The sequence below is a fragment of the Zootoca vivipara genome, chromosome 2 (genome assembly GCF_965207765.1).
Source record: "Zootoca vivipara chromosome 2, rZooViv2.hap1.1, whole genome shotgun sequence".
NCBI classification, from domain to species: Eukaryota; Metazoa; Chordata; class Lepidosauria; order Squamata; family Lacertidae; genus Zootoca; species Zootoca vivipara.
In genome coordinates, this window is record NC_142584.1 from 71,492,942 (window position 1) to 71,518,103 (window position 25,162).

The window sequence follows — 25,162 nt, forward strand, 5'->3', positions numbered from 1 at the left end:
ATGAGTTTTATGGCCAAGCGGGGATTTGAACCCTGGTCTCCTAGGCCTAGTCCCCAGCATAGATTATTAGAAGCCTGCTAGTAATTACTGCTTATTTTAAAACATGGGGCTTATGGATTTATGTGCTGGTGCTTGACTTCTGAGCTATCAACACTCTCCCTACCATAGTCATGGTCCACATCAACCTGAAACTGGCTTTTGAATGCATGTACACCCACCATTATCCACAATGCAGTGCTATCCCGTGATTTCTTGCGAAATACTGCTGTTTGGTACGTTTCACCCTCAAACCAGCTTCAATCTGAATTGAAAGCTTAGGTCACATTTGCTTCACAGTAAACTCGAGGGGCATCCATTTGAGACAGTCATTGCACATGTGCAGGTGACACCTTCATGAATACCATAGTAGTTTGGGAGCATTGCAGAAACCAAACTGGTCGTGTGCATTGGATGAATACACCCCTGCCCTTCCTCTGGTGTGTACAGCAACATCTGAATGGGACTTGGAATGCAGTGTGTGTTGGAAGGTGACCTTGTTGTGTTTTAAGTGGCCTGACATTCCCTCCTCCTAAATTAAAAAATTCCTTTCAGTAGCACCTTAGAGACCAACAAAGTATGTCATTGGTATGAGCTTTCGTGTGCATGCACACTTCTTCAAATACCACGAAAGCTCATACCAATGACAAACTTACGTTGGTCTCTAAGGTGCTACTGGAAGGATTTTTTTAATTTTGTTTCGACTACGTCAGACCAACACGGCCACCTACCTGTAACTATTCCCTCCTCCTGCACTGGGGAAGAGAGGATGACACTCCAGTGGCAACTGTCCTCTAGCTCCTGGCTTGTCACTTTAGAGCCAAACTGGAAGTTTTGAATGAGTTCTCTGAAAAAGCATAATGAGTCACGGGAGGGAACTTTCTGGCAACTTTGCACCTTTCTTCACGCAGGCAATGGGCCCTGAGTTATCCCTGCTCTGGTTCCTTTCAGAAAAAAATCAAGCAGGAGACCAGCATGGATTCAGCTGAGGGCACATCGTAGAGACTGCATGTGGTGAATAAACCCCATCCTTGGTTGTTACCTGTTTCCCAACCAACAGTAAATGGTGAGCCAGCAGGAGACTATTATTCCTTTGCATGCCTAACACTAGAGCTCGTCTTCCAAAATGATCCTATTTACTAGCGACATGTGGTCTTTCTTTCTTTCTTTCTTTCTTTCTTTCTTTCTTTCTTTCTTTCTTTCTTTCTTTCTTTCTTTCTTTCTTTCTTTCTCCTGAATCCTCCCTAAATCCAGTTGCTGAATTTGAAAACTTTACTACAAAAATGCTTAGGGCTCAGGGACTTTAAAAAAATGAAATGCTGGAAAACACAAAAGAAGCCTGTCCTATCAGTAAATCAACAAATAAATATATGGTAGAGCCATGCACAATTTAAAGCAAAGCCTGCCCAAGGGGCTTTGATTTAGTATACAGAACTAGCAACCACCATGGAATTGGCTTGTTCACATCACTTGCTTTCTCCCCCACTATGAGGAGCTACACTCCCATAGAAGGAGTGTGCCTCTTTTCATTTGACAGATGTCCGAGGGCATACTGTTAGAGCTTTTCTCACCCTCCATACCCGCCATAAGCCATGCCTAAATATAGGCACAATAGAGGGTCCCAGAGAACTGCAACGGCTGCCACGGACCATTTCCAGGTGCAAGAGTGATCAGCATGTAAGGGAGCTTTTCCTAAGGGCAAAAGCTGTTTGATAGAGGAATTGACTGCAGCAGGAAGAGATGGTAGGCCCTCATTTACTGGATGGCATTGAAACGGGCTGGATGCTCAGCTGCCAGAGATGCTGTAGTTCAGGAGTGGGGAAGCCATGGTCCTCAAAGCCCCATCAGCCCCAGCCAGCATGGCCAGTGGACAGAAACGGTGGGAGTTGTAGTCCAACAACTTCTGGAGGACCACTGGTTTCCTTCTCCTGCTGTGGTTGAATCCTGTATTGCAAGTCCTGCACTGAGAGAGGGGTGAATCAAATGACTTCCAGAGTCCTTCTCAACTCGTATGACTGGGAAGAAGCAGGTCACCTCCCACCCTTGTCAAATCATGCATTTCGTTTGAGGAGGTGTCCATCTGAGGTGCCTGTGTACAATTGTGATACTTGCCACCAACTGCGCACCAATAAACAAGGATGCCTGCTTCCTGAATTGCCAAGCTCGTAAGTCAAAACAGCAGAACTCCTGCTAATCCACCCCAAGCAGAAGCTCAGGCATCAGGTGGCAGGAACCTCCGGGTCAGGAATGGTGCTAACAAGGAACTGGTCAAGGTGCAAGCAATGAAGGATGATTATCGCTTGTTAACTTCTTGTTCTTTGACTCTAGCTCTCTTGCTTGAACTGTTCAGCTAAAGGGAAATGTAATGCCCTGAAGGTCCAAGACTGTTGCCTCTGCATCTGATGCTTCTCCGTGTGTTTCCTGTTTACATCTTGCGTGTCTCTGTGTCTGCCTTGCTGCTGAATTACTGAGCGCTGATTTATTCCCTCATCATGCCTAATCCCTCTGATTGTCTGAGATTACATCTTGAGGAAATCCAGGTTTAGGAACCCAGCTCATCGCCAAACATCCAAATAGTGGTTTGGGGAGGGCACAATTAGAAGCAGAGAAGTGGCAGACAGAAGGAGAGATACTCAAATCTTCATCCTGTTCACCACACAGCTGGATTCAACTCTGTCACTAGAGGCTCAGGTGGCCTTGGTGGTTAGCAGTGCCCTTTTCCAGCTGGTCTGCCAGCTGTGGCCCCTTTTGGATAGGAATGGCTTGGCCACTGTACTCCATGCTCTGGTAACTTCCAGATTGGATTATTGCAATGTGGAGCTGGCCTTGAAGATGGCTCAGAAACTTCTCATTAGTCCAAAATGCAGCAGCCAGATTACTGGCTGGGGTTCCATTTAGATCCCATATAACTAATTTTAAACAGAGCTGTGCTGGCTGCCAGTTTGTTTCTGGGACCCATTAAAGATGCTCACCTTAGTGTCTAAAGCCCTGAATGACTCAAGCCAAAAATACCCGAAAGCTCACTTCCTTCCCTACATACCCTCTTGAGGGCCCTCTTGGTAGTTCCACCATAGCTATAAAAGCTTCACTTGGCAGAAATTCTCCCTTTGATGCATGTGGATCCTGCACCTTCAAAGGGGATCTTGTATCTTTAAGGATCGTGTGGAAAGGAGAACGCTGCTCATGTGCAGCTTCTCTCATTTCTTGTTCCCGTTGCTTTTCTGTCTCTTGCAATGCTTTCAGACAGCAAGAGCTGTTTCTGTAAACAGATTCTGCTTCCCTTCGTGAGGGAGCGACACTTGGCAGATCAGAGGTATTCTGCCCAAACGCCATCAAAAACCGGCCGCCCCGCTTTGATGCTTTCCTCAGGCATAACATAATCAGTGTACTTCAATACAAATCCTCACTCACCTTTCTGACATCTGATTTCCATGCAATCAGCAGAAGGATATGGAGAGGAAAGGTTCCCTTTCCACCTTTCAAATATCTGCAGAACAAAAGCTCACACTAGGCCAGTCCTGATTGCTTTTCTGAGTCAGCGACACTGACTGATTGAGGCCTAGGCATTTCAATCCTTCAGAAAACAGCATTTTGCTATCCAGGCCCATTACAGTGGTACCTCAAGTTCGAACTTAATTCGTTCCAGATGTCCGTTCTTAACACGAAGCGTTCTTAACCCAAGGCATGCATTCCCTGCATAGGCCTCCCGCGGCCCCAGAAGCGAATTGCGTTTGTATCCCGGGGCAAAGTTCGCAACCCAAAACACCTATTTCTGGGTTTGTAGAGTTCGTAACCTGAAGTGTTCGTAAGCAGGACTGTTCATAACCCGAGATACCACTGTACACTGGATTAGCCGCCAGCCAGCACTGCCTACCGTACTCCATTGGACCTTTCAAGCACTAATGTAAGGTACCGCCGGGGTGAAACAGGGGACTCAGGGAACAGGGCCCAGCTGACTTGTTCTCTACAACACCAAGCTAGCACACAACCTAAAGGAGCCACTACTGGTCCAACCTTTTCCATGCTGGAACACCACCCATACATTGGCCAGAGATGGTAAAGTAGTAGCAGCCACCACAACAACAACACTTTTATTATTTATACCCCACCCACCTGGCTGGGTTTCCCCAGCCACTTTGGAGTTCATCAGCTCAGCCAGCCCAGGTGACCTGAGGAGCTAGCTCTATATCATGGTTGCTCCAAACCTTGTTCCTTGTGACATGTCCCACTGAAGAGCCATACAGATCCCCTTCATTCAGAGTCTTTGGACCCTGGTCAGCTGATACCAGAACCAGAGCCTCCATCTACAGCTTGTCTTGGAGGTTGACCAAGGCCCGGCACTCGGTCAAGAAGAACCTTGTCCCACATGAGAGCACCCAGCGTTTGAGACGGTCATCACTGCCTCTCCTCCAGTGACCCTACCTGCAGACATCAGACAAGTGCCAAAAGGGGAGAGAGTCATTTCTATCATACTCTGGCAACAGAGGTAAAGGTAAAGGTAAAGGGACCCCTGACCATTAGGTCCAGTCGTGACCGACTCTGGGGTTGCGCGCTCATCTCACATTATTGGCCGAGGGAGCCGGCGTATAGCTTCCAGGTCATGTGGCCAGCATGACAAAGCCGCTTCTGGCAAACCAGAGCAGCACATTTACCTTCCCGCTGTAGCGGTTCCTATTTATCTACTTGCATTTTGACGTGCTTTCGAACTGCTAGGTTGGCAGGAGCTGGGACCAAGCAACGGGAGCTCACCCCGTCACAGGGATTCGAACCGCCAACCTTCTGGTCAGCAAGCCCTAGGCTCAGTGGTTTAACCACAGCGCCACCTGGGTCCCTCTGGCAACAGAACTCCATCCCAAAAGGAGATCCACATGTCACCCTCATTGTTAACTTTTGAGCATCAGGCAAGCCTGTCCTGTTCACTTGCATACTTTCCTCTTTGGTGGGAATTTCATTTGTGGCTGTGTTCTCACTCTGCCTTTATTGGTGTTTTAAATCATCGTATCATAGAGTTGAATCATCGTATCATAGAGTTGTAGAGTTGGAAGGGATCACTGCAATGTAGGAATCCTGACCACACCTGTCCCTAGGTGGGTTCGAACTACCAAACCTGCACTTAACAGACAAATGCACCGACCCATTGTGCCACTGGGAGCTCCTCATGTTACATTAAATGTTTTCCGGGCTGCTTTTTAAATTGTGGTAGTGGGAATGTAAAAAAAAACCACATTTAATTAAAAATGTTATTGGTTATTTTATGATGTTCATAGCTGCCAAGTTATCCCTTTTTTACAGGGATTTTCCCTTATGCTGAATAGGCTTCCTCGCGAGAAAAGGGAAAACTTGGCAGCTATGATGATGTTTTAATATTATGTGACTAGCCACTATGGATTCTGTTCTTAGGAGAAATGGAACGTATGCACCGTTTTAAAGCGAATAGATACATATACCCCAGTGGGAAGATGCTGCTTAGTTGCACAGCTCCCATTTATCACCTCTGTCCTGAATTGTGCCTCTGTCCTTCCCTTCCTAATATCAGGCTGAGGCTTCAGTCCCCACTTCAGTGGCTGCCAGGTCCTCTTAAAGAGCTGACATTTCCAATCCTGACATTTTCCACAGCTCCATCTGGGAATTAATGGCCGGATATTAACTGCGATGGGGCTGTTTATCATAATTAGTCTCATGAAGCTATTGAGCATTCAGCTTTCCCTTTTTCTTTTTTGCCTTAAATTTATCAGCTCTGAAGAAATAAATGCAGAATCTAGCAGAAGAGATGGCTGGTTTATTTATTGATTTATTTTGGTCTGTCAGGTTTCGGATTTAAAATTTGCCAAAACTGAGCACCTCTTCCTAGAGATGATGCCAAGGTTGACCTGACTTGGGCACGTAATTGGAATTACTGGAGCCATTTGGTATTTTGAGCAGACATTTATAATTCTGACATTTTCTGTAATCAGACCTCTCCCAATGCAAACTAAATACAGTTGTGACTGACAGGGATTTATCAAAGACTGCAAATATTATACAGTGGAACCTCGGGTTGCGAACGTGATCCGTGCGGGAGGCACGTTCGCAACCCACAGCGTTCGCAACCTGCAGCGCTGCGTCTGCGCACGCACGTGACACGATTCAGTGCTTCTGCCGAAGTTCCGGGTTCAGCACGTCTGTAACCCGAAAATGCACAACCCGCAACGATCGCAACCCGAGGTATGACTTTTTCACCTTTAGGTGTGTAGAAAGAAAAACTAAATCAAATGCAGATCTCCACATGGAAACTTGAGGATTGCTATTTATTTTATTACTATAATATTTATTGGGTAGAATTCACTGTAGTGCTAAGCAGGGAGGTACGAGCATGAGGAACAAGGTCTAATCATGCAACAACTTTCCCTTCCTTTCCTCTCCCTGTAAATCTCTTCTGGGGTTTCCTTCAACCCTTCAGAGCAGCCCACTGTCTTTCAGAGCAGTTTTAGGGGGCATGAGGGGGAGAGGGGGGAACAAGTGCACAAGTGGACCTCATTCTACACATGCAATAACTTTAGTTGAAACCCACCCAACCCAATGTGTTTATATACTGCTTTTTGTCACCAAGTCCGTATTTTATTTTATTTTTAAGAAAAGTATTTACTTATCTGAACTTGGAGATATTGTTTCTTTTGGGCATGTTGAAATGTAGAACAAGGGAGCTCCCACTATTGATGAAAATTAAATATTGGTTTGTTTGTTCAGCTGTATTTTGTACTTCCAAACTGCAGCGTAGGAGGAATGCCCCCCCCAACAAAAGAGAACTCAAACAATAGAAAGCAATGAAACATTAAAATGAAAAGCATATTAAATACAAAGAAGCAAAACATTTATGTACACATAAAAAGAAAAGGGAAAAGAAACATTAAAAGGAAAGGGGGGAACTTGTAATAAATTTATTTCCTACTACAATGATGATTAATAGTGTGATAATAAACCCAGACGTAGTCATGCTTAGAGTAGAGCTATTGAAATCAATGGACTTAAATGTTCCCTTTCTTTTAGTAACTCTAAGCATGGCTAAGCCTTGGTCCAACCTAATGAGTTGTATTCCACTCTGTCATACTCAGAATAGACCCATTGAAATTCATGAACCTAAGCTAGTCATGTTGACTAACTTTGATGGGCAGCTGCATGAAAATGGTGGGCAATGCCAGAGACAAAACTGGGTGGAGGAGCAAATGTGCCTTTTACCTTTGTACAGTAGACTAGCTCCTACACACTCTCACACAGCCCATCCTCCACTCAACCTAGGGAGAGTCTAGACTAGAGGGCCAATAGGAAAGGCCTGAGGAGCCACACGGGGCTCCTGAGACTAAGGTTTCTCTCCCCCTGCACCCTGCAAGATAGGTTTGCAAACCGAGAAGCAAACAAGATGCAGAAGGACACTTGAGTTGCTCTGATGTGCCGCTAATATAGCCTTAAAAATATATCTGTATCCATAAACTTATTTTATTCAAGTTCTGCTGGCCCCTAAAGTTGTTCAGAAGCTTTCTCCATGCCGCTCCAGTCCTTCCCCCATGCAGAGCTCTGTTGGTGTCCTCCTGCTTTCATTCTCCACAATTCTGTTCTGCCCTTGTTTTTCTTGCCCAATCGGAGATTATCCAAAGCTCTCCATCCAGATGTTTACTAGGTAAACATAAAAGATTTTGTGTTTACATATTACCTATTAACATTCCTCTGCTGATGTGAAGGTAGTAATTATGGAGCCAGATGGGGACGTGCACACAGTCTTTGACACCAAGCCTGCACACTGCTGGGTGGCATTTTTAACGAGATGCCAACCACCAGCAGGAAGATCAGGAAAGCTGACTGCAATTAAAAACTGAATTTCTAAATCTACCGCATGGCTTATTCCAGGTGAAAACTAAGTGTTTTGGGCTGCAGCATTTGACAAAATGTACATGGGATGCGCTCCAAGCTAATGTGCTCAAACCTGAAATTCCCCCTTGTTACAACATGATGGCAATAATACAATAATTATATGCCATCACCTGTGCGGATAATGCAAAGACACTGTGCCCATTCCTAATTCACATGACAGCATTCTAGCCAGGGGCTGTAATGTTTGAAATCCTCTTACTACATGGATGACCCTGGCTTTGTGTGGATGGTCTTAAAACCAACACTGCCTGTTCCAAGGGGCTGATGGCGCAGAGTTGCCCCATGTGCTTTGGAACTGTCCATATGGTAAAGAAATATTATTACAACCCATGTGACTTAGCTACGTAGAAGCATTCTGAGTGGCTACCACATAATAGAGTGCAACGTTTTAGTTGGATCTAACCCCCTAAATGCCAGTAAGGATCTTTTTTCTGTGGCACGGGGGAACTTCGTCTTGCCTACCAGGAGGGGCCAGTGGCATGGGGCAGTGCTTTATATTTTAAAAAATCTAATGGAAGTTAATTAAATGATCAACAGTAACAGTAGACCTCCGGGTATAGGGGGGTATATAAATTCAATAAATAATAATAAAAATGAATAAACAGCATTAAATGGAGACAAGCAGAGCAGATAGCACTAATCTGAACAAAACTGCTATTGCGGACATACAGTTGGGCAATTTCCTACTCACCAGGCCCATTGGCAGACCAACTCTGCATTACGAAGATGTCTGCAAATGTGACGTGAAGGTGGGCAACATCAACCCCACCATGTGGGAATCCCAGACGACTGCAGCGCCTGAAGACAGACCGTAGCAGTGACCAGAGGAGGAATGATTGCCGGGAGGAGCGCAGAGAGAAGAAACACCATGGTCCACCTGGATCAGCACCATGGTATGCCTTTATCTGCCCAACTGCAATAAAACATCTCTCTCCTGTATTGGTCTCTATAGCCACAACAGGCGCTGTAACCTTTCAAAGGCGCACTCCTCCATTGTCTCCCAATACAGACACAGATGCCAACCAACGGTTTCCGTATGGTGTGTCACAGTGGCCTCCAGGTGAGCCCTAAAGTACCAAGGTATATTGTCCGCTACAGTAGGGATACAGCTTTATGTACACCCCTGCCTGTGTTTACCCATTGCAAGTGTACGTAGCTGGAGGCTGCAATCCAAGGTTGCTGGTACAATAAGTAGATACTCCATATTTAAAAGGATGAGTCCCCTAACGCAGGGCCATCCTCAAAGAATTTTGACTTGGCATAGAAGCCACCCATTTGCCCCACTTCTTTTAAAAAGCCACCCATCCATTAGCTCTTTTTGTTTCCAACATCCATTGTTAACAGCTTGGCAACCCACCCTCAAGTACTTCACTGGATGGCAACTGACCCAACAAGTGGCTATTAGTACCTCATCTCTGAGCTCTGCAGCTATCAAATGTTTCTTATTTCAGAACGCAGCAGCTGCATGATTTCCTTGACTTTTAAAAATCTGACCTCCACTTGTAAAGGTAAAACTTTTGAAAGGGGGCTACATATGAAAGAATACGTGATTCCCTCTGCACCTACCAGCCCAGCCAGTGGCTTTTAAAATATGCCTTGTTGGTCTCCTATATGCAAATAAGAAATGGGAATTGTAAAAGAGTAACAGCTCATTGGCTGCTGCCTGCCTGTGTCAAGGCTTATAGTCATAATGGGTGATCTGGCTATACTTAGGGATTTAGAGTTGTTCTTGTGCTCTGCGATTCACACTTCTGGCACAATGGCCTAAATATTTTGGTTTCACCAAATGGCTAGCAACCAAAACCAGAACACCAGCCCTCTTCTTTATATGTGAAACCACCTCATACTATGTGCTGAGACCCATGTTGAGTAGCACTGGGATTGCATTTCTTCCACTTTTTTTTGGGACTGCTTCTCCACCAGGATTTGTTCCAGGCCCTATAATAACCCAAAGTGGTTATCAACCAACTAATCCCTGTCTCAGGTACAGGCACCATCTTGAAACCAGTTCTTGGTAGCAACCAGATGGACTGAAGACCCTTGTGAGCGTCATTTGGGAACAAAAGGGTTAGGAAGATACAGGATATGGGAATCTCTCAGTGGAGTGGAACCGGTAGCCCTCCGGATGTTGTTGGACTGCACCTCCCATCAGTCCTAGCCAGCATGAGAGGGAAGCTGTAATCCAGCAACGCCTAAAGGGCCCCTGGTCCCCTACCCTTGTTGTAAGTCATTGAAGTGTTCCAGGGCGAAAGATACACCATCTTTCATAGAACATAAAAGCCTGTCTTGTACTATTTGTCCACCTAGCTCAGTATTGTCTGCTCAGACTGGCTACAGCTGCCTAGGGTTTCAGGCAGGAGTCTTTCCCACTGCCTGCTTCCCATTTTAATTTTTAAATGGAGATGCTGGGGATTGACAATGGGCATTCTGCATGCCAAGCATGTGCTCTGCCACTGAGTTACGCTCTCCCCCCTCTCTTAAGCTCAAGGCCAGGGGAAGGTGGACTATTCAAGAGGCAGCAAAGAAGGAAAACATTATTCCTAAGTACCTGATCCAGGGAACATTATTCCTAAGTACCTGTGAGGAGAAGACACTACATAATCAATGGAGATCTGAAGAAGAGGGATAGGATTAGGCAGTGCTTTTTTATGGGGGGACACATACCCCTAAACATTTTGTGAATCTAAGTTCGGCCTCATTGAGGGGCAGTATTTCAATAAGAGTAGGAAAATGAGAGTACCCCTAAACATTTTTGTAGGGGAACAAAGCACTAGGAATAGGTCAGGCCTCAAAGTGATTATGGCCATGGCCATGTAGTTCAGACTACAGGTGGGTTTTTTTAAAGTCCTCCAGGTTTCCAATGTATTATATAACAATGGGTTTCAGGAGTATCTGTGAGGATATATTTGGCCTGATGGTGGTGTGTCCTGGAGCTCCACCTGATCAGTATTCTAACTCCCACGAGGCTCACTCCCAACATCTCATTGCCAATTGGAGGCTCTCTCTTCTTCCCTAGAAATGACTGGTTGGTGAGTCCCAGAGGAGTCATTTTTTCTAGAGATTCTTGAACCTGCAGGTGGATTATGGACACCAAAAAGGAACAGGGTAGCAGTGGAATGGATGACATAAGCTTGAGTTCTACCTCTTTGGGATGTTACACAATTCAGGGTAAGTTTACTGCAGAATATAGAAATACACAGTCTATCCCCCCCCCCAATCTTCCCTTGACAAGTGCCTGGATATGTGTCTTGAATGTAGATATTCAGCTCCGTATCGTATCGATGCCCCTTTTGGCCGTCATCGTAGCAAAACAAAGCTGAAACAGAACCCAATGAGTTTCTAGCAGGACTAAGAAATTTCAATAACTGAACATGTCCAGAATAGTGCCTTAATATGCTCTTAAACCAGGAGCATTGCTGGAAACAGGGGGTTCAACATCAACCCCCAAATTCTCTGTGCTTGTCTTCCATGACCAATTGGACAGGTCTACCTCTTGTTGCCCTTTTTGTTTCTGGTCAGGATCTAACACACCAACTCGGTTTTTTCCTCCCCTTCCTTACAGGCTTAAAACAGCTCTATGAGGCCCGCCAGCTCTGTGATGCCACCCTGGTGGCCGAAGGAAGGATTTTCTCCTGTCACAGGTGAGTTCCTGGATTTTGCTGGTCTCCAACCTGCTAGTGAATATTGGCCTGATGAAACGGCTCGTGTTATCCATAGCCAGCGAAGCAGATGCTTTGCCTAGGGAGGTGAAATTGCCTAGGCAAGTGCAGAGTATGCACATTAGCACTGAGACCGTCCGGCTCTATGGGAGAAACACAGCCTCTGACACAAGAGTGTAATAATCTTTGTCACAATGCATCCCGCCAGATCACTGCCATTCCGAATAAGCCAATGGCTCAGGTTCTTGTGCTAGTCATATGCCTCTAAAAGCTTACATTTGCAATTCACATCTGACATTGGCTCATTTAATGGGGTGGGAAGGAGGGAAGATTAGCAGAAATCCCACTCATGGAGAGGTTTATACAAATTAAGGCTTATCATTTAGATTTACAGAGATTAATGGAATTATGCAAGGTGTGGAGGAAGTGGATAGAGAATATGTCCGTCTGTCCCCCGCTCGAATTGTGGGAGTGTCGCTCTCCCAATTAAAGTGTTTGGCAGGCGATTCAGGGCAGACAAAACTAAGTACTTTTTTCACACAACACACAACTGATTTATGGATTTCATTGTCATCCAGTCTGGTGAGGGTCACCATATTAAAACAGGATTGGGGAGATTCATGGAGGATAAGGTTTCAATGGTCATTGGCCATGATAACTAAATCAAACCTTCACCTTCAGAGACATTGAGTACCATTTGTTGCAGACAACTGGGAGAGCACAATTTCCTTCAGATCCAAAATAAAAAATGGATTTCTGAAAGTATCTAAATGGGGGAAAGATTTGGTGTGTATTGGGCGGGGGGTGCTCTCCTGTAAATTAAATTTTGTACACCAGGGTTCTAGAACCATTCTTGTTGTGCTAATTATGCAGATAGCTTATGAAGGAAACTTTCCAAAATGTAATTGGCCACCTGCAGTTGGAAGTGATACAGTCCATTCTGCTGCTTGTGCTGACTAGGCCTTACAGTGCCCAGGGCCGGATCACCCATAAGGCAAGGTGTGAGGTAACTGCCTCGGGCGGCAGGATCCACAGGGGCAGCAGATCTGGCCTCCAAGAAAGGGATCATTCACTGCTGCAGCACGCTCCTTGGAGGCTAGATCTGCTGCCTCCCTGACAGCCCTCCCCATGCCACCTCTGCAGTGGCCTTTATTCACACCCTGTTCTTGATGTACAACTTCACTCACCCCTTCTTCCCTGGGGGGGAAGCAATTTTGTAGTTCGCCTCAGGTGGCAAAATCTCTTGAGCTGATCCGGCAGCGGCCATCCCATGGGCTGATATTGGCCTGCTTACAGGCTGCTGACTCTTTTTTAAAGGGACGAAGGTTCTGTGTCTTTAACAGCTGGACTAGCAAACCTGCTACGGGAATGAAAGCACAGAGAGCAAATCAACTGAGTGCAGCAGTAGTACATGGAAGAAGAGGAATATTCCCGAGTAAGGGATAACTGAGATAGTGAACATGAGTGTCCTTAGAATTATTTCATCCGGAGTGGCAGATATATATTCCTGTTCTGAAGGATCATGTAACCCCAGAAGCTTAGCATTTTTATGCATAACATAGGGCTGACTTTTTGTTTTATTGACGTAGTCACTTTGCTGCCTCTCTTTGTAGGGCATTGTTGGCCTCATTCAGCCCTTACTTCCGGGCCATGTTCACCAGGCCCTTTAGAGAATGCTGGGAAAGGCAAGTTGTGTTCGAAGACATGCCCTCTTCTGTCCTTCAAAAAATTCTAGATTATCTCTACACTGGAGAGCTGTTGCTTACACCAGAGACTGCTCAGGATCTCTTCACAGCTGCCAATAGGCTTGTCATCCGCCCACTGCAGGAGATTATTGGCAGGTAAACAGATCTTGTTTTGGAGCTGGGACTGGGGATCCTTGGGTCAGTGGGTAGAATCCTTAAGAGATACAGTGGTACCTCTGGTTACAAACTTAATTCGTTCTGGAGGTCCGTTCTTAACCTGAAACTGTTCTTAACCTGAGGTACCACTTTAGCTAATGGGGCCTCCCACTGCCGCCACCCCACCACCGCGCGATTTCTGTTCTCATCCTGAGGTAAAGATCATAACCCGAGGTACTACTTCTGGGTTAGCAGAGTCTGTAACTCCCGAGGTGTTTGTAACCCGAGGTACCACTGTATGAAGGCACAATCTAGAGTTGAGCTGAAATTTCCCAGAAGACATTTTTCTGATAATATATCTCAGGCTTTTCTTTTAGAAAACAATTTTTCACTGAATATTTCCCAACTTTCTTTGGGGGGAGGCAGCTATTATTTCTCCCCTGCCCCACAATGACCTGAATATAAACACAGACAATGCCCTTGAATGACACTAGGTCTAAAGCATTGTTTGGGGTGGGAAACAGTGCCCAGTGCAGTTGTTGCTGCTGCTGCTTCTTGCAGCGGCAAGCTGTGGCATTGGGGAGGAACCTAGCACCAGCGTCTGGAGAAATGTAAGATGTCTGAGCTTATGTCAAAAGCGAGTTTGAGTTTTCATTCATTAAAATGACAGGCATCTGTACCTTGAGCTTTGCCTAGTTTGTCAAAGAAATCAAGGACTATGTTCACTTGGGCCCCAGACAACACAGACGTATTGGCTGGCAAGCTAAACAAGAACTGAAAATTTACTGGTTCACACAGTGCTGTCTTAATTCTGGGGGTTCACAGAGGATATCAATCTCCAAAAATTCCACCGCATTACCCATTAACCAAAATGAAATTAATTTAAAGACAATAATTGGTGAACTCCAGCTGTCCCACAGCAGTTTACTAACAGCTGAGTGCCTTGTTGTAATGTTCAACTGGGGCCTCAGCAGCAAGTAAACTGCTATGGGACAGTTGGAGTTCCACAATTACTGCCTTTAAATTAATTTCACTTTGTAACTGAGGGAATTTTCCTGGAGGAAAGAGAGATCAGGAAAAATGAACGATGGGATGCATGCAGATCCTTCCTATTGCCTATACTCCTAACTTCACACTGACACAAGTGCTATTTAACATGGAAGGGCCTATTCGTAGCTCACAATTACTATTGCAAATCACATATATTTTGGCTGCATCATTCCTCCATATCCACAACTCAATCCCTCTGGCTATCCCATTTTGTTCCATTCATTCAGGTGTCCAACATTTCCCTTACTGTGGCTTGTTTCAGCTTTCCTCCTCAAAAGTCCTGACCTGCTACCTTCCAATGCATTTCCCCCATCCTTTAAAGTGATCTCTTTCCTCCTGAGCCTGGAGACAGATGCCACAAACAATTCCAGCTCCACTTGAACCATCTTGCTTTTGAGCGGGTTGCTGGCAACATATAAAAAATGTATGTTTTTCAGACACCTTGGCAAACTTATTTTAACCGGCATGTGTTGGTCTCTGGAGGTGGGATAACAGGTCAGAATGCCAGTGGGCATGCCAGTCCCTTTGCTGCTGAGCGCGAAGAGCTGTCTCCTTCACCATCTGGAGAGTGAAATTCCCCTGCAGTTCCCCACTGATCCATATTTAATTTCTTTCTCTCACCAGATTCCTTGCTGAAAGCATTTCTATGGACAGCTGCCTGGGGATTTATGCTTTGGCATATGCTCACAACCACCAAGCTTTGCTTGGTGTGGCCGCACGCCACATCACCATTAACTTTGAACCTCTTTCTCAACACGAGGCCTTTCCAGGCTTGGATCCCAGCACGGTGATCAGCATTGTCTCCTCAGACAAACTCCTGGTGTCTTCTGAGCTGATCGTCTACCATGCTGTGCAGCGCTGGGTGAGGTCTCAACCAGCTGAGCATCTCTCACTGATCAAGAAGCTGCTGAAACAAGTCCGCCTCCCGCTTCTTACTTCCGAGGAGATCACTATAGTCCAGAAGGACATAATTGAAGAATATGGACATGCTCACCTGCAGTGGGAGCAGCTAGATGGAGAAGGGAGGTTGCGGAAGAGTGGGGGCCTCAGGCACGGCATGTACGATGACTGGATTGTGAGCTTGGGCCTTTTTGTAAGCAACATGCAGGGAGGCGTAGTTGAACGTCTGAAAACTCACTTCCTGGGATTCAGCCTGCAGACAGAAAGCTGGGAGGAGATACCACCCCTGATGTATCTAGATTCCTCTGGCTTCTTGTCTGTGGGGCACAAGCTCTACGTCTCTGGGGGACAAAGGCTTAATGGCTCCGTCTTAGGGAACCTGCATGAGTTTGATGCTCTTACCGGCCAGTGGATGCAGCTGCCATCCATGTCCACCCCTCGGCGAGAACATGGTTTCCTAGCATGTAAGCAGAAGCTGTATGCTTTAGGGGGTCGGAGTGGCCGAAGTGTGCTTGATTCTGCAGAAAGCTTTGACCTAGTGCAGAAGTCCTGGTCTCCCATTGCCAACCTGCCATTTGCAGTGAGTCATTTTGCCTCTGCCACATTGAAAAACAAGCTCTACCTGATTGGAGGCTTCTCTCACACAAGGGCAAGCGGCCTTGCTCACAGGGGCATTCTGATTTATGAAACAGGTTCCGATGTGTGGAATCAGGTGCCTCTGGCTTTTCAGTGCTACAAATCCACAGCTGTGACCATGGACAATGGGATCTTCGTCATCGGTGGGCTTGTTGAGGAGAGCAGCCGGCGCGAGACACCCGGCACTGTAATCAGGGCCCTGATCTCTGGCACCCACAAGTGTTTCTTCCTCAGCAAGGATGGCACTGTGAGCTACGACGTCACCATCCCAGAACTTCCTATCCTGGTCTTGCCACCTTGTGCGGTGCAGTGGCAGAGAAGAATCCATGTGCTGGTAGGGAATACAATATACCAGTGGAAGCCCGGAGAGCCCAGCTGGACCAGGAGTCGAAAAAGTGCTCCCAACACAAGAGTAACATTCTTAACTGTAGTTAACGGGGTAACACTGAGGGTCCCAAAGAAAAATCTCCAGCCCCTTTTACGAGAAGCCTCTGCAGCCTTGACAGCAGTTTGGGTGGCTGATAATTAGCAGCCAATCGACACTTCCCCAAACCTGGCTACCTTGGCTTCACCTAAATGCAGGATTCCATCAGGCATCTTAAGCTTCTCCCTTTAATATTGACAGCACAGATGCCTTCGGGAGCAAAATACAGTCACATGGGTTCCTCCTCATTGCACTTGAGGCAGGGTGCCTATGGCTCAGCCAAGGGGGCCTGGCTGCTGAATAAATTCCATTCCAGCCTCCAACTTACGTTACTTATCATAGAATTGTTCTGAGTACCATATGGTATGAGGGGAAAGATCTGAAGCTTCTATGTCTACCTCCATTGTCAGAGGCATTAGGCCTCTACATACTAGTTTCTAGGAATTGTAGGAGGGGGGGAATGCTGTTGCACTCGAACCCAGCACACAGGCTTCCCAGGGGCTTTAGGGCGGCCATTGTGAGAACAGGATGCTGGACTAGATGGGCCATTGGACTGGGTGGGGAAAAAGGAAGATTTTCTGTCTTTGGCTCAAAGCAAAAGTCCCCTTATTTCCTTCAGATTTCAAAGCCATGTTCAACTCTGGTCTGTACTGCAAGGAGGAACTGGAAGAGAAATAGGGGCACACTTTAACTGTTAATCAAATAATTAAGATTGGTTGGTTGCCTAACACAAGGCAATCTCTAGTAGAGATGTAAAAGCCTGGGGGTAGTGGGCAGGGTGGGAAACAAAGCCAAAATAATGAAGAAAAAACCCTGGAAACCCCCCCCCAAGTTATTTTTTATTTTTTAAAAAATATATTTATTGGATTTTTTCAAACAAGAGAAAAGAAAAAGAAAAAACAACAAAAAAAAACTAACACACCAAAATCGCGGAAAAAAAGAAAAGAAAAAAGAAAGAATTCCAAAAAAACCAATACAATAACAAGAAAGAATAAACAATCATTATATAAACTCATTTCATAGCACAATTTCGACTTCCCCGTCCCTCCCATCCCGGGCTTTATGATATCCCAAAGTTATTATGGTTCCCCCCCCCCAACAAAACCCCTTCAGGTCTTTAGTAAACTTTACAATCAAGTTTAAACACATAAAAATTGTGAAAAACAAAGGCCATCAAATTTTAACAAGAGATCAATGTATTAAACATAAAGCAACACCAGCCTTCACAGAAAATAAATAGACAAAAAGATTATCAACAATGCGGTATGACACTAACATTAAGCGTTGATGTAGCTGCTCAAATGTGCAGAAGAAGAGAAGAGTCTTATCTGGGCACAGAAAGTCTTAACCTGTCATTGTTGGCACCAGGGAGGCCTCAGTCAGGACTGCATTCCGCATGAGGAAGGGTCACAGCCTTTGTTGCCACCCTCTGAGCCTGTTTGGGTGGGAGCACCCAGAGAAGGATCTCAGAGGGTCCAGACAGATTCACTTGACTAACATAACTTACTGAAGACTGCTGCTTGTGCTAGAGGACAATTAGGAGTGATTTGCTAATAGATGGCAACCGCTCTGGTTATTATTCCCTATACCATTTACTTCTGTTGCTTAACAAAGTGGGTGTGCAGGTACAAGCACATCTGGCGCAAAATGAGTATTTTCTACCGATATATTGAAGCGTCAGTTTGGGGAGATGCACACCTAGGTGGGTCACAGGTGTTAAATCTTATTTGTGCAGTGTGAGCTGTTTTAAAAGAAAAACGACTTTCCAGGATCTTGATAAAATCAACTTTTTATTGCTCTCACACTCCTCTCCGTGTGGAAAACCATATTTGTTTCAGCTCCTAGTCCTTAAATTTAAAGCTACCTCCCTCTCTGCCACAGATGACTCTCTTTCCACCCCTTCCCTTTTAGACATGCACTTTTGTTCCTTCTCTCACTCTACCCGCCTCTGTGCCTTGTTCCACCACACTACACTACACCCAATATCTGAAAAAGCTCATCCGTGGTGGTCATAAAGTCAGCCCCTCCTTTTTCCAAAATTTACCTTTTCAGCAAAACCTTTCCAGAACCTCCACAGCCTCTCCTTTCCAGGGCCTGCCTCCGTTAGGGTACATCTGGTCCAATCAATATATGTGGTGTTTGTGAACAGGTTGTGTAGTCTGCATTTAAGCGCACGCCTTGCCCTAATTAATGTTCCAACTTCCAAATTTCCTCCTTAGTGTTAAAATAATTACTTTTTAAGCCAGGTGCTAATCTGACTGCAGCCATGCCACTTAATGTTACGGGTGGCCATCTGGGCAAATTCCCTTCCCATCTGGGCAAATTCCTGGCCATTGTTTGGTTTCTCCTCATCCACCTTTTTTTAAAAAAGTAAGTCTTTCTTTCTTTAAAAACTTTTATGATCTAACCAGGCGTACAAACTGCACCCAGCAGCACCTTCTTTTCATTCTCCTCCTGTCCCTCCTACCCAGCCCCTGGCTAAAGCAAGTTCTACATGACATTTCACAGATTTCTACCCCCTCCCCTTGCCCCCAGCCCAGCCCCACACCTTTTAAATGTCCACAGCTCTGCCCAAAGCAGTGAACAGAGCCAGAAGAAGGGGGGGGGGGAGCAAGCCGGGAAAGGGAAAGCAAGCTGGGAAGAGAACAGAACACACAAGGAGCATTTCTTGTTGGTATTGACCCTTTCTTTGCCAGTATTCATTTGTTTTCCATTTATGGTCCACCATTCTTCTAAGGAACTCTAAGGTGATATACATACATTCTTCTCTTTCTTTCTTCCCCAGCCTACACCATAGCCCTGTAAGGTAGGTGAGGCTAAGAGAGGTTGACCGGATCTCCCTGGTCCTAGTCCAGCACTCTGCTACACCAGGCTGACCCTTTCTCCCTGCATCATTATTCCTTCTCTGCCTCTACTACTTGCCATGCATCTTAGGACCATTTTATACCATCAGTAAAAACATTCACTGTATACAATCAGTAAAAACAAATCGGAAAGCTTTTTCTTCAAGCGTCCAGGCAATATATGTATGAGTTGGGTGAGTGAGGTTGGATGCCTGAATTGTTTCCCCATGGGAATTCCCTGCGCATAGAAAAAATTGCAGATAAATTCTTAGTGCTAAGTACCTTTTAATAACAGCAACAGCAGCTGTCGAAAAGTACAGTGGAACCTCAGTTTTCGAACGTAATCCGTAATCAAAAACTGAGGATCAATGGGCAGTTGGCAAAATCCATTGAAAAAATGGAAAAACATGCAGCGGAAGCCATTCAACTTCCGAGGCGCGTTCGAAAATGGAAACAATTGCTTCTCGGATTTTGGCGTTCGGGTTCTAAGACGCTTGAAAACCAGGGTTCCACTGTACAGACAGTAATGCATAGCAGAAGTACCGTAATCTTGCTCTGCAGATCACCAGATCCATATCACACCCCAAGTCGCCGTGGCTTCCAATGAGCTGTACCCACTTGGTTCTGAGCACATCTTATGCAGAAAGATAATACATAAAGTAAAATCTGTTCTTCATACAGGACTGATGTTTGGCCCTCCAATCAGAAATACTTTTTGCAAACTCTCTTTTGTAGGAGCCACCCAAATCACCTCCCATGTTTGGCTGCAGCCTTTTTTGGAAAGGGCCAGCTGTTCCATTTGTTATGTATATGCATCTAGCGCAATGGGGCTCCTTCCACACTCTCCAGGCACCTCTGCAGCAGAAATAAGTAATAACAGTGCCAATTTGAAAACTGGAGCAGGAGTTAATTACACTCAATAAATTATGCCCAACAGAGCAGCCAGCTCCCACTGAGCAGCAATTGCAGGTAAGCAGGTGAGAGCTACAAATGGTTCTGCCCTGCTTCTTTGACTCCAAGCTTTTTTCTCTTGTGTCTGCTTTGACGTTTTATTCCTCTCCTCCCAGCCTCTCTCCCCGATATCTCTCACAAAGAAAACTGGAAACTGCCATGGTAGTAACCCTTAACAATATGCACTGAAATCTTGGCTAACAACCATAGCCCCACATGCCTGCCCTAGTCGATGGAAGCATGATTCCCCAGGAGAGTTGCTACAATGCCATCCCCAAATGTTATATCACTTGGCTTTATGCAGCCACCTGCATAGCATAGTAATGGCCACCTGCTCACCCCTTCAGCAATATAAAACACACCCACATCAAGCTGCTCAGTGGACGCCTCCGTCTTTAGGGGAGTGGGAAAAGACAATGCAGCAACAGGGGAGACTTTCAGCTTGGGGAGGGAATTAAACTCACCAAAACACACACACAATTTAAAGCTCCATGGGTTCATGGAAATACATTTTTTGGGGTGGGGGAACTGTGAACAAAACATCAGATTCTGCCAAACTTCACTCCCCCCCTCCAAACTATACTCTGGGAGCAAAGTGTGCCAATTAACCTAATGTGTAAGTTTTCTGATATATTCGAAACATGGAATGTGGGCTTCCGCACTGCAAAATTTTGGAAATTTAATTCTGAATTCCAGATGCTCTGCTTCAGTGGAGCATTTCAACCAGCAGAGGACAATATCACCTTATAGAGGCTTGGAGCAGGGGAGGGGAGAGTGAGATTCAATTATTTGGCCAAGATTTCTAAACATACAAACTGGGGCTGTGTTCTCATCACTGGATTTGCATCAGAATGGCGCTCTAATTGCTCCATCAAGACACAGATTGTGGATCACTCTGTTGTTATTCAGAGGTTTGCAGAGTTGTGGGGACCCTTTAATTTGTGCTGGCGGTGAAGTAATTGGAAGGCCCCTTCAGTGGGCATACAGAACTGCTCCTACCTGGATGAATGATTTATGTGGCTTAGTCCTATATAGCATGGGCTGGCTAGAAAACTGCAGGGGAAATAGAGTTGGATTAGGGAAACAAATAAATGGTTATAAAGTCTGGAACTTCAGTAAAGATACCCAGTTCCTCAAGAGGTTAAAGAGCTGGTTGCTAGGAGAACCAAGGGGTCTCTTTCCCCCACATTATTACTTCCTGCTGCATTTTGATGGTTACATGCTGACTTAACCCAGCCTTTGCCAACTTCATGCCTTTGCTGGCTGATGGGAGCACTGGCGGACGAAGAGGAGTATGTGGGGGAGTGCGCCACCCCCGGCAGCGCGATCCCAGCAGGGTGCCATTGTGGCTGCTCCCCCGCCCCCACCTGCTCTTGCCACCCCCCCCACCCCCCCACCCCCCGATGCCGGAGCATGAAGCTCTGCCACTGGATGGGAGTTCTAATCCAACAACATCTGATGGGCACCAGGTTAGTGAAGGCTGCCTTAGCCTATGACTGCTCAGATGTCTGATCTGGAAATTTGTCCAAAGGTACACAGTGCCTATTGAATCACCACTATCCATGTGTTTCTTGCCACACTTAAAAAAAAACAACTATAGATACTGTTAACCTCCAGTTAATGTATATCCCTCCACACCTTTCATTCACCGAACATGCTAGTCTTGCCATTAAAATGTGTATTCCATAGTCTTTAAGCCAATAGTATTGGTTTTTCATTGGATGCTATCTCAGTCCAATTAGTCATCTATCTTCCCCTGCTGCCATCTTTTTTTATGTAGCCCAAAGGAACAAGCAATGGCTTTAACAGAATTTTCTAACCAAACATGGCATTAATTATTACTATCACTTCTTTTCAAACAGGCAGGATAGGTAGATATCTGGAATCCAATTAACATAGCCCACTCTCGCTTATTTTATTCAGAGAGCAGTGCACAAGACTATATTGTGTACAAGACTTTCAGTGTACAAGACTATATTGTGCTATGTTGCTGAACAACCACTGAACAACTATGACAACAGATGCAATGTAATGTCTAAGCTATGAATCAGGAAGTCCCCGGTTTGAATATCACCTCTGTCATGGACATACTAGGTGGCCTCAGCCTCAGGGAATAGTACTGTTTTATCTTTCATTTATTTTTATTTAACAACATTTGTATGCTTCTTGATTGCAGAAAAACAAGAGATAAAATCTTACAGGGTAAGTATTGTAACTATTACAACTAAATAATGCTTGTGAAGCACTTCAAACACTTGAAATCACTATTGTATAATTATTATAATTATACAAATCTTGAGTATTCATGTTAATATTATTATGAACAATGATGAATATCTCATGTACATTTTTTAATGAGTGGTTTCAACAGAAGTGTGCTCCTTTAGGTCTTTTTTTCATTGTTCCCAACCATAGAAAGAATGGGCCACAAATGAGTAATCTGCTGTCATTGACTTTTCCTCTTTGCTCCACACAAAGAGCAAAGAAGCTTTTATTCTTCTGGTTTATAGAGTGTCCCCAAACTCTTGGGATAAGCAGAGAGTCAATCCCTCAGCACTATATATTGTGGATGCTCAGGTGCCATGGCAACCAAAGAGTCTAGAAATTAATCCCATTTTTACCCAATAAATGAGAGTCAGAGGCCAGAGTACAACCATGCATATACATACAAATATATAGTTCCCTAAGTGCTTGCATACACAGACGCAGAATATGTGCACACATGCTCAAAGAAACACACAGCAGATTTGTGTATGCTATCATGATGCACTCAAACATGCAGCTGCCAATATATTCATATACAGGAGATTAAATGAACAGAGTGCTATTAAAATCCATAAATCAAATGCGAGTATTAATTTCCTTTGACAAGCCCTCAAATTCAAATTTACCTCCTTTGAGTACCTCAGTGAACTCTGACTTGGAATAATTTGCTCCATTTGCATTTTAATGTAGGCAAAACTTTGACTTTGATTAGTTCAATTACATTGTTCAAAATTGAACTAATGAAAGTCAAAATGTGATTCTAAACCAAGCAAAGGTTATGAAGCCAAGGCAACACTCCCAGTGGCTCAGATGGACTTAGGGTTTCAAGTGCACAATATCCACCAGAGAGCCCAAACCAAACTCTGGCCTCAACAGACACTCGTGATGTGAAACATGAATATGAAAGGCCACAGCTCAGCAGTAAAGCACCTGAGTAAAGCACACAGAAGAGCCTCACTTCAATCCCCAGCATCTCTAGGTAGGACTGGAAAAGACCTTTCTCTCAAACCCTGGAGAACACTGCCTGTTTGTGCAGAGTGACAATACTGAGCTAAATGGACAAATGACTTGGCATAAGGCAGCTTCCTAGGATCAGCTTCCCCTGTAAATCATTTCCGAGACTATGGCATCATAAAACATTTTAAACATAATTGACTGATTTGTTATATACCAGTTCTAGGGCCGATTCACATGTTGCCTTACCCTATTTAATGAAGGGACCACAAGTAATGCCTACATGAACATCTGGAAGAATAGTAGGGTCCCTTTCTGCAACTAGGGCAGGTGGCACTGGTGAAACCTAGTTCAAAGTGCCCCACCCTGGTGCCCTGTAGGTGAGCTACAACTCTCATTAGCCCCAGCTAGCATGGCCAATGAACTGAGATGTTGGCTGCTGTAGACCAACAACATGGAGGGCACCAGGGTGAGGAAGGCTAGGCCTCTAACCCACACAGGGGAAGTTCCCTTAAAGGTATAGTCACCCTTATCCTTACCCACCCACTGATCTTGTAAGGCAGGGGTAGCCCTCCAGATCCCACCATCCCTGGCAATAGACCATGGTTGCTGGATGTGATGGACAACATCTGGAAGACACCACATTGATTATCCTTGTTCTAAGAGAAGAGCAGGTGTGGACCGTGTAGGCAAAGTATTTCTGCTGCCTAGATCAGTAATTTTCATGGCAGGTATGCAGCACACTGGTGCCGAGCCATTAGACAAATGCCGGAAGGGAGCCGTCATGTTCTGGTTTGATGCTGAATCTCACAGGTCAGGAGTTGCAGGACCACGGACAGCTCTGAGTAAACAACTTGCTCCAGCAAAAGTTGAGAGCACAACCTAGTCCTAGTCTTTTTACACCTTGGTCTCTAGAATACTTCTCCCAGGCTTATGGATAACTTCACATTTTCAAAGAGCCAACCCTCTGGTCCAGTGATGCTTCCTCCATCCCATAGCCTCCTGCATTGTACACTCAGTGTGCCACTTGAGCCACAAAACATTGTGGAGTGCATTTGGTTGCTCAGGGACCCTTCAGGCCCAGGTAGTACAGGAGGGTCTGGGGGGGGGAGGGCCTCCTATCGGCCAGCCTTTGGCTCAGTGGTCTCCACAACCTGAACCTGGTCTGGCTCCTTGTCCGTTTCTTTAGCTAGAGATTCTGCAGCCTCAGTTCTGAGTCTTGTTTGCGGCTGGACTCTGAGGTCATGACATGAATGTGGTGGTGCTGTCAGTGCAGAACTTTGAGGAAGAATTCCAGGGCCCCACTCGGCAGAATGAGCAACGGAGCCCCCCCAAGTGCAGCAGGGTTTTCTCACCACATTCTGAAGCAAGCAAAGTAATACACGTTACCTGATAAACACTTTCCCACTCCTGGTGCCTACAAAACCATTAGGTCCAGAGTCAAAAAGTCTGGAGTCTGGAAGGGGCGTCTTAAGCTGCTGCCTTCCAAAATGAATTAACTTCCTTATTCTGAATACTAATTCAAGAATTGGAGGGCTCAATTATCCCCATCACTTTTCTTTCTTTATACATCTAGTAGATCTTTTGTGTTTTCCTTGTTTCATTTAATATAATTACAGAGCGACACCAAGGTCATCTGGAAAAAAAAATCAGATTTATTCCTGCTTTTCTCATAAATGCTATATATTTGTGTACTAT

General features: G+C 45.2%; 1 protein-coding gene across 1 annotated transcript; it reads left to right on the forward strand.

Annotated features, from left to right (window-relative positions):
- Window positions 1-10,972: 10,972 nt before the first annotated feature.
- LOC118080044 (kelch repeat and BTB domain-containing protein 12-like) lies at window positions 10,973-16,771 on the forward strand. The gene is made up of 4 exons (XM_035104976.3): window positions 10,973-11,109; window positions 11,504-11,582; window positions 13,214-13,441; window positions 15,116-16,771. Exons 1-4 carry the CDS (start codon window positions 11,025-11,027, stop codon window positions 16,554-16,556), a joined length of 1,833 nt encoding a protein of 610 aa, XP_034960867.2. The 5' UTR covers window positions 10,973-11,024; the 3' UTR covers window positions 16,557-16,771.
- The last annotated feature ends 8,391 nt before the right edge of the window (window positions 16,772-25,162 follow it).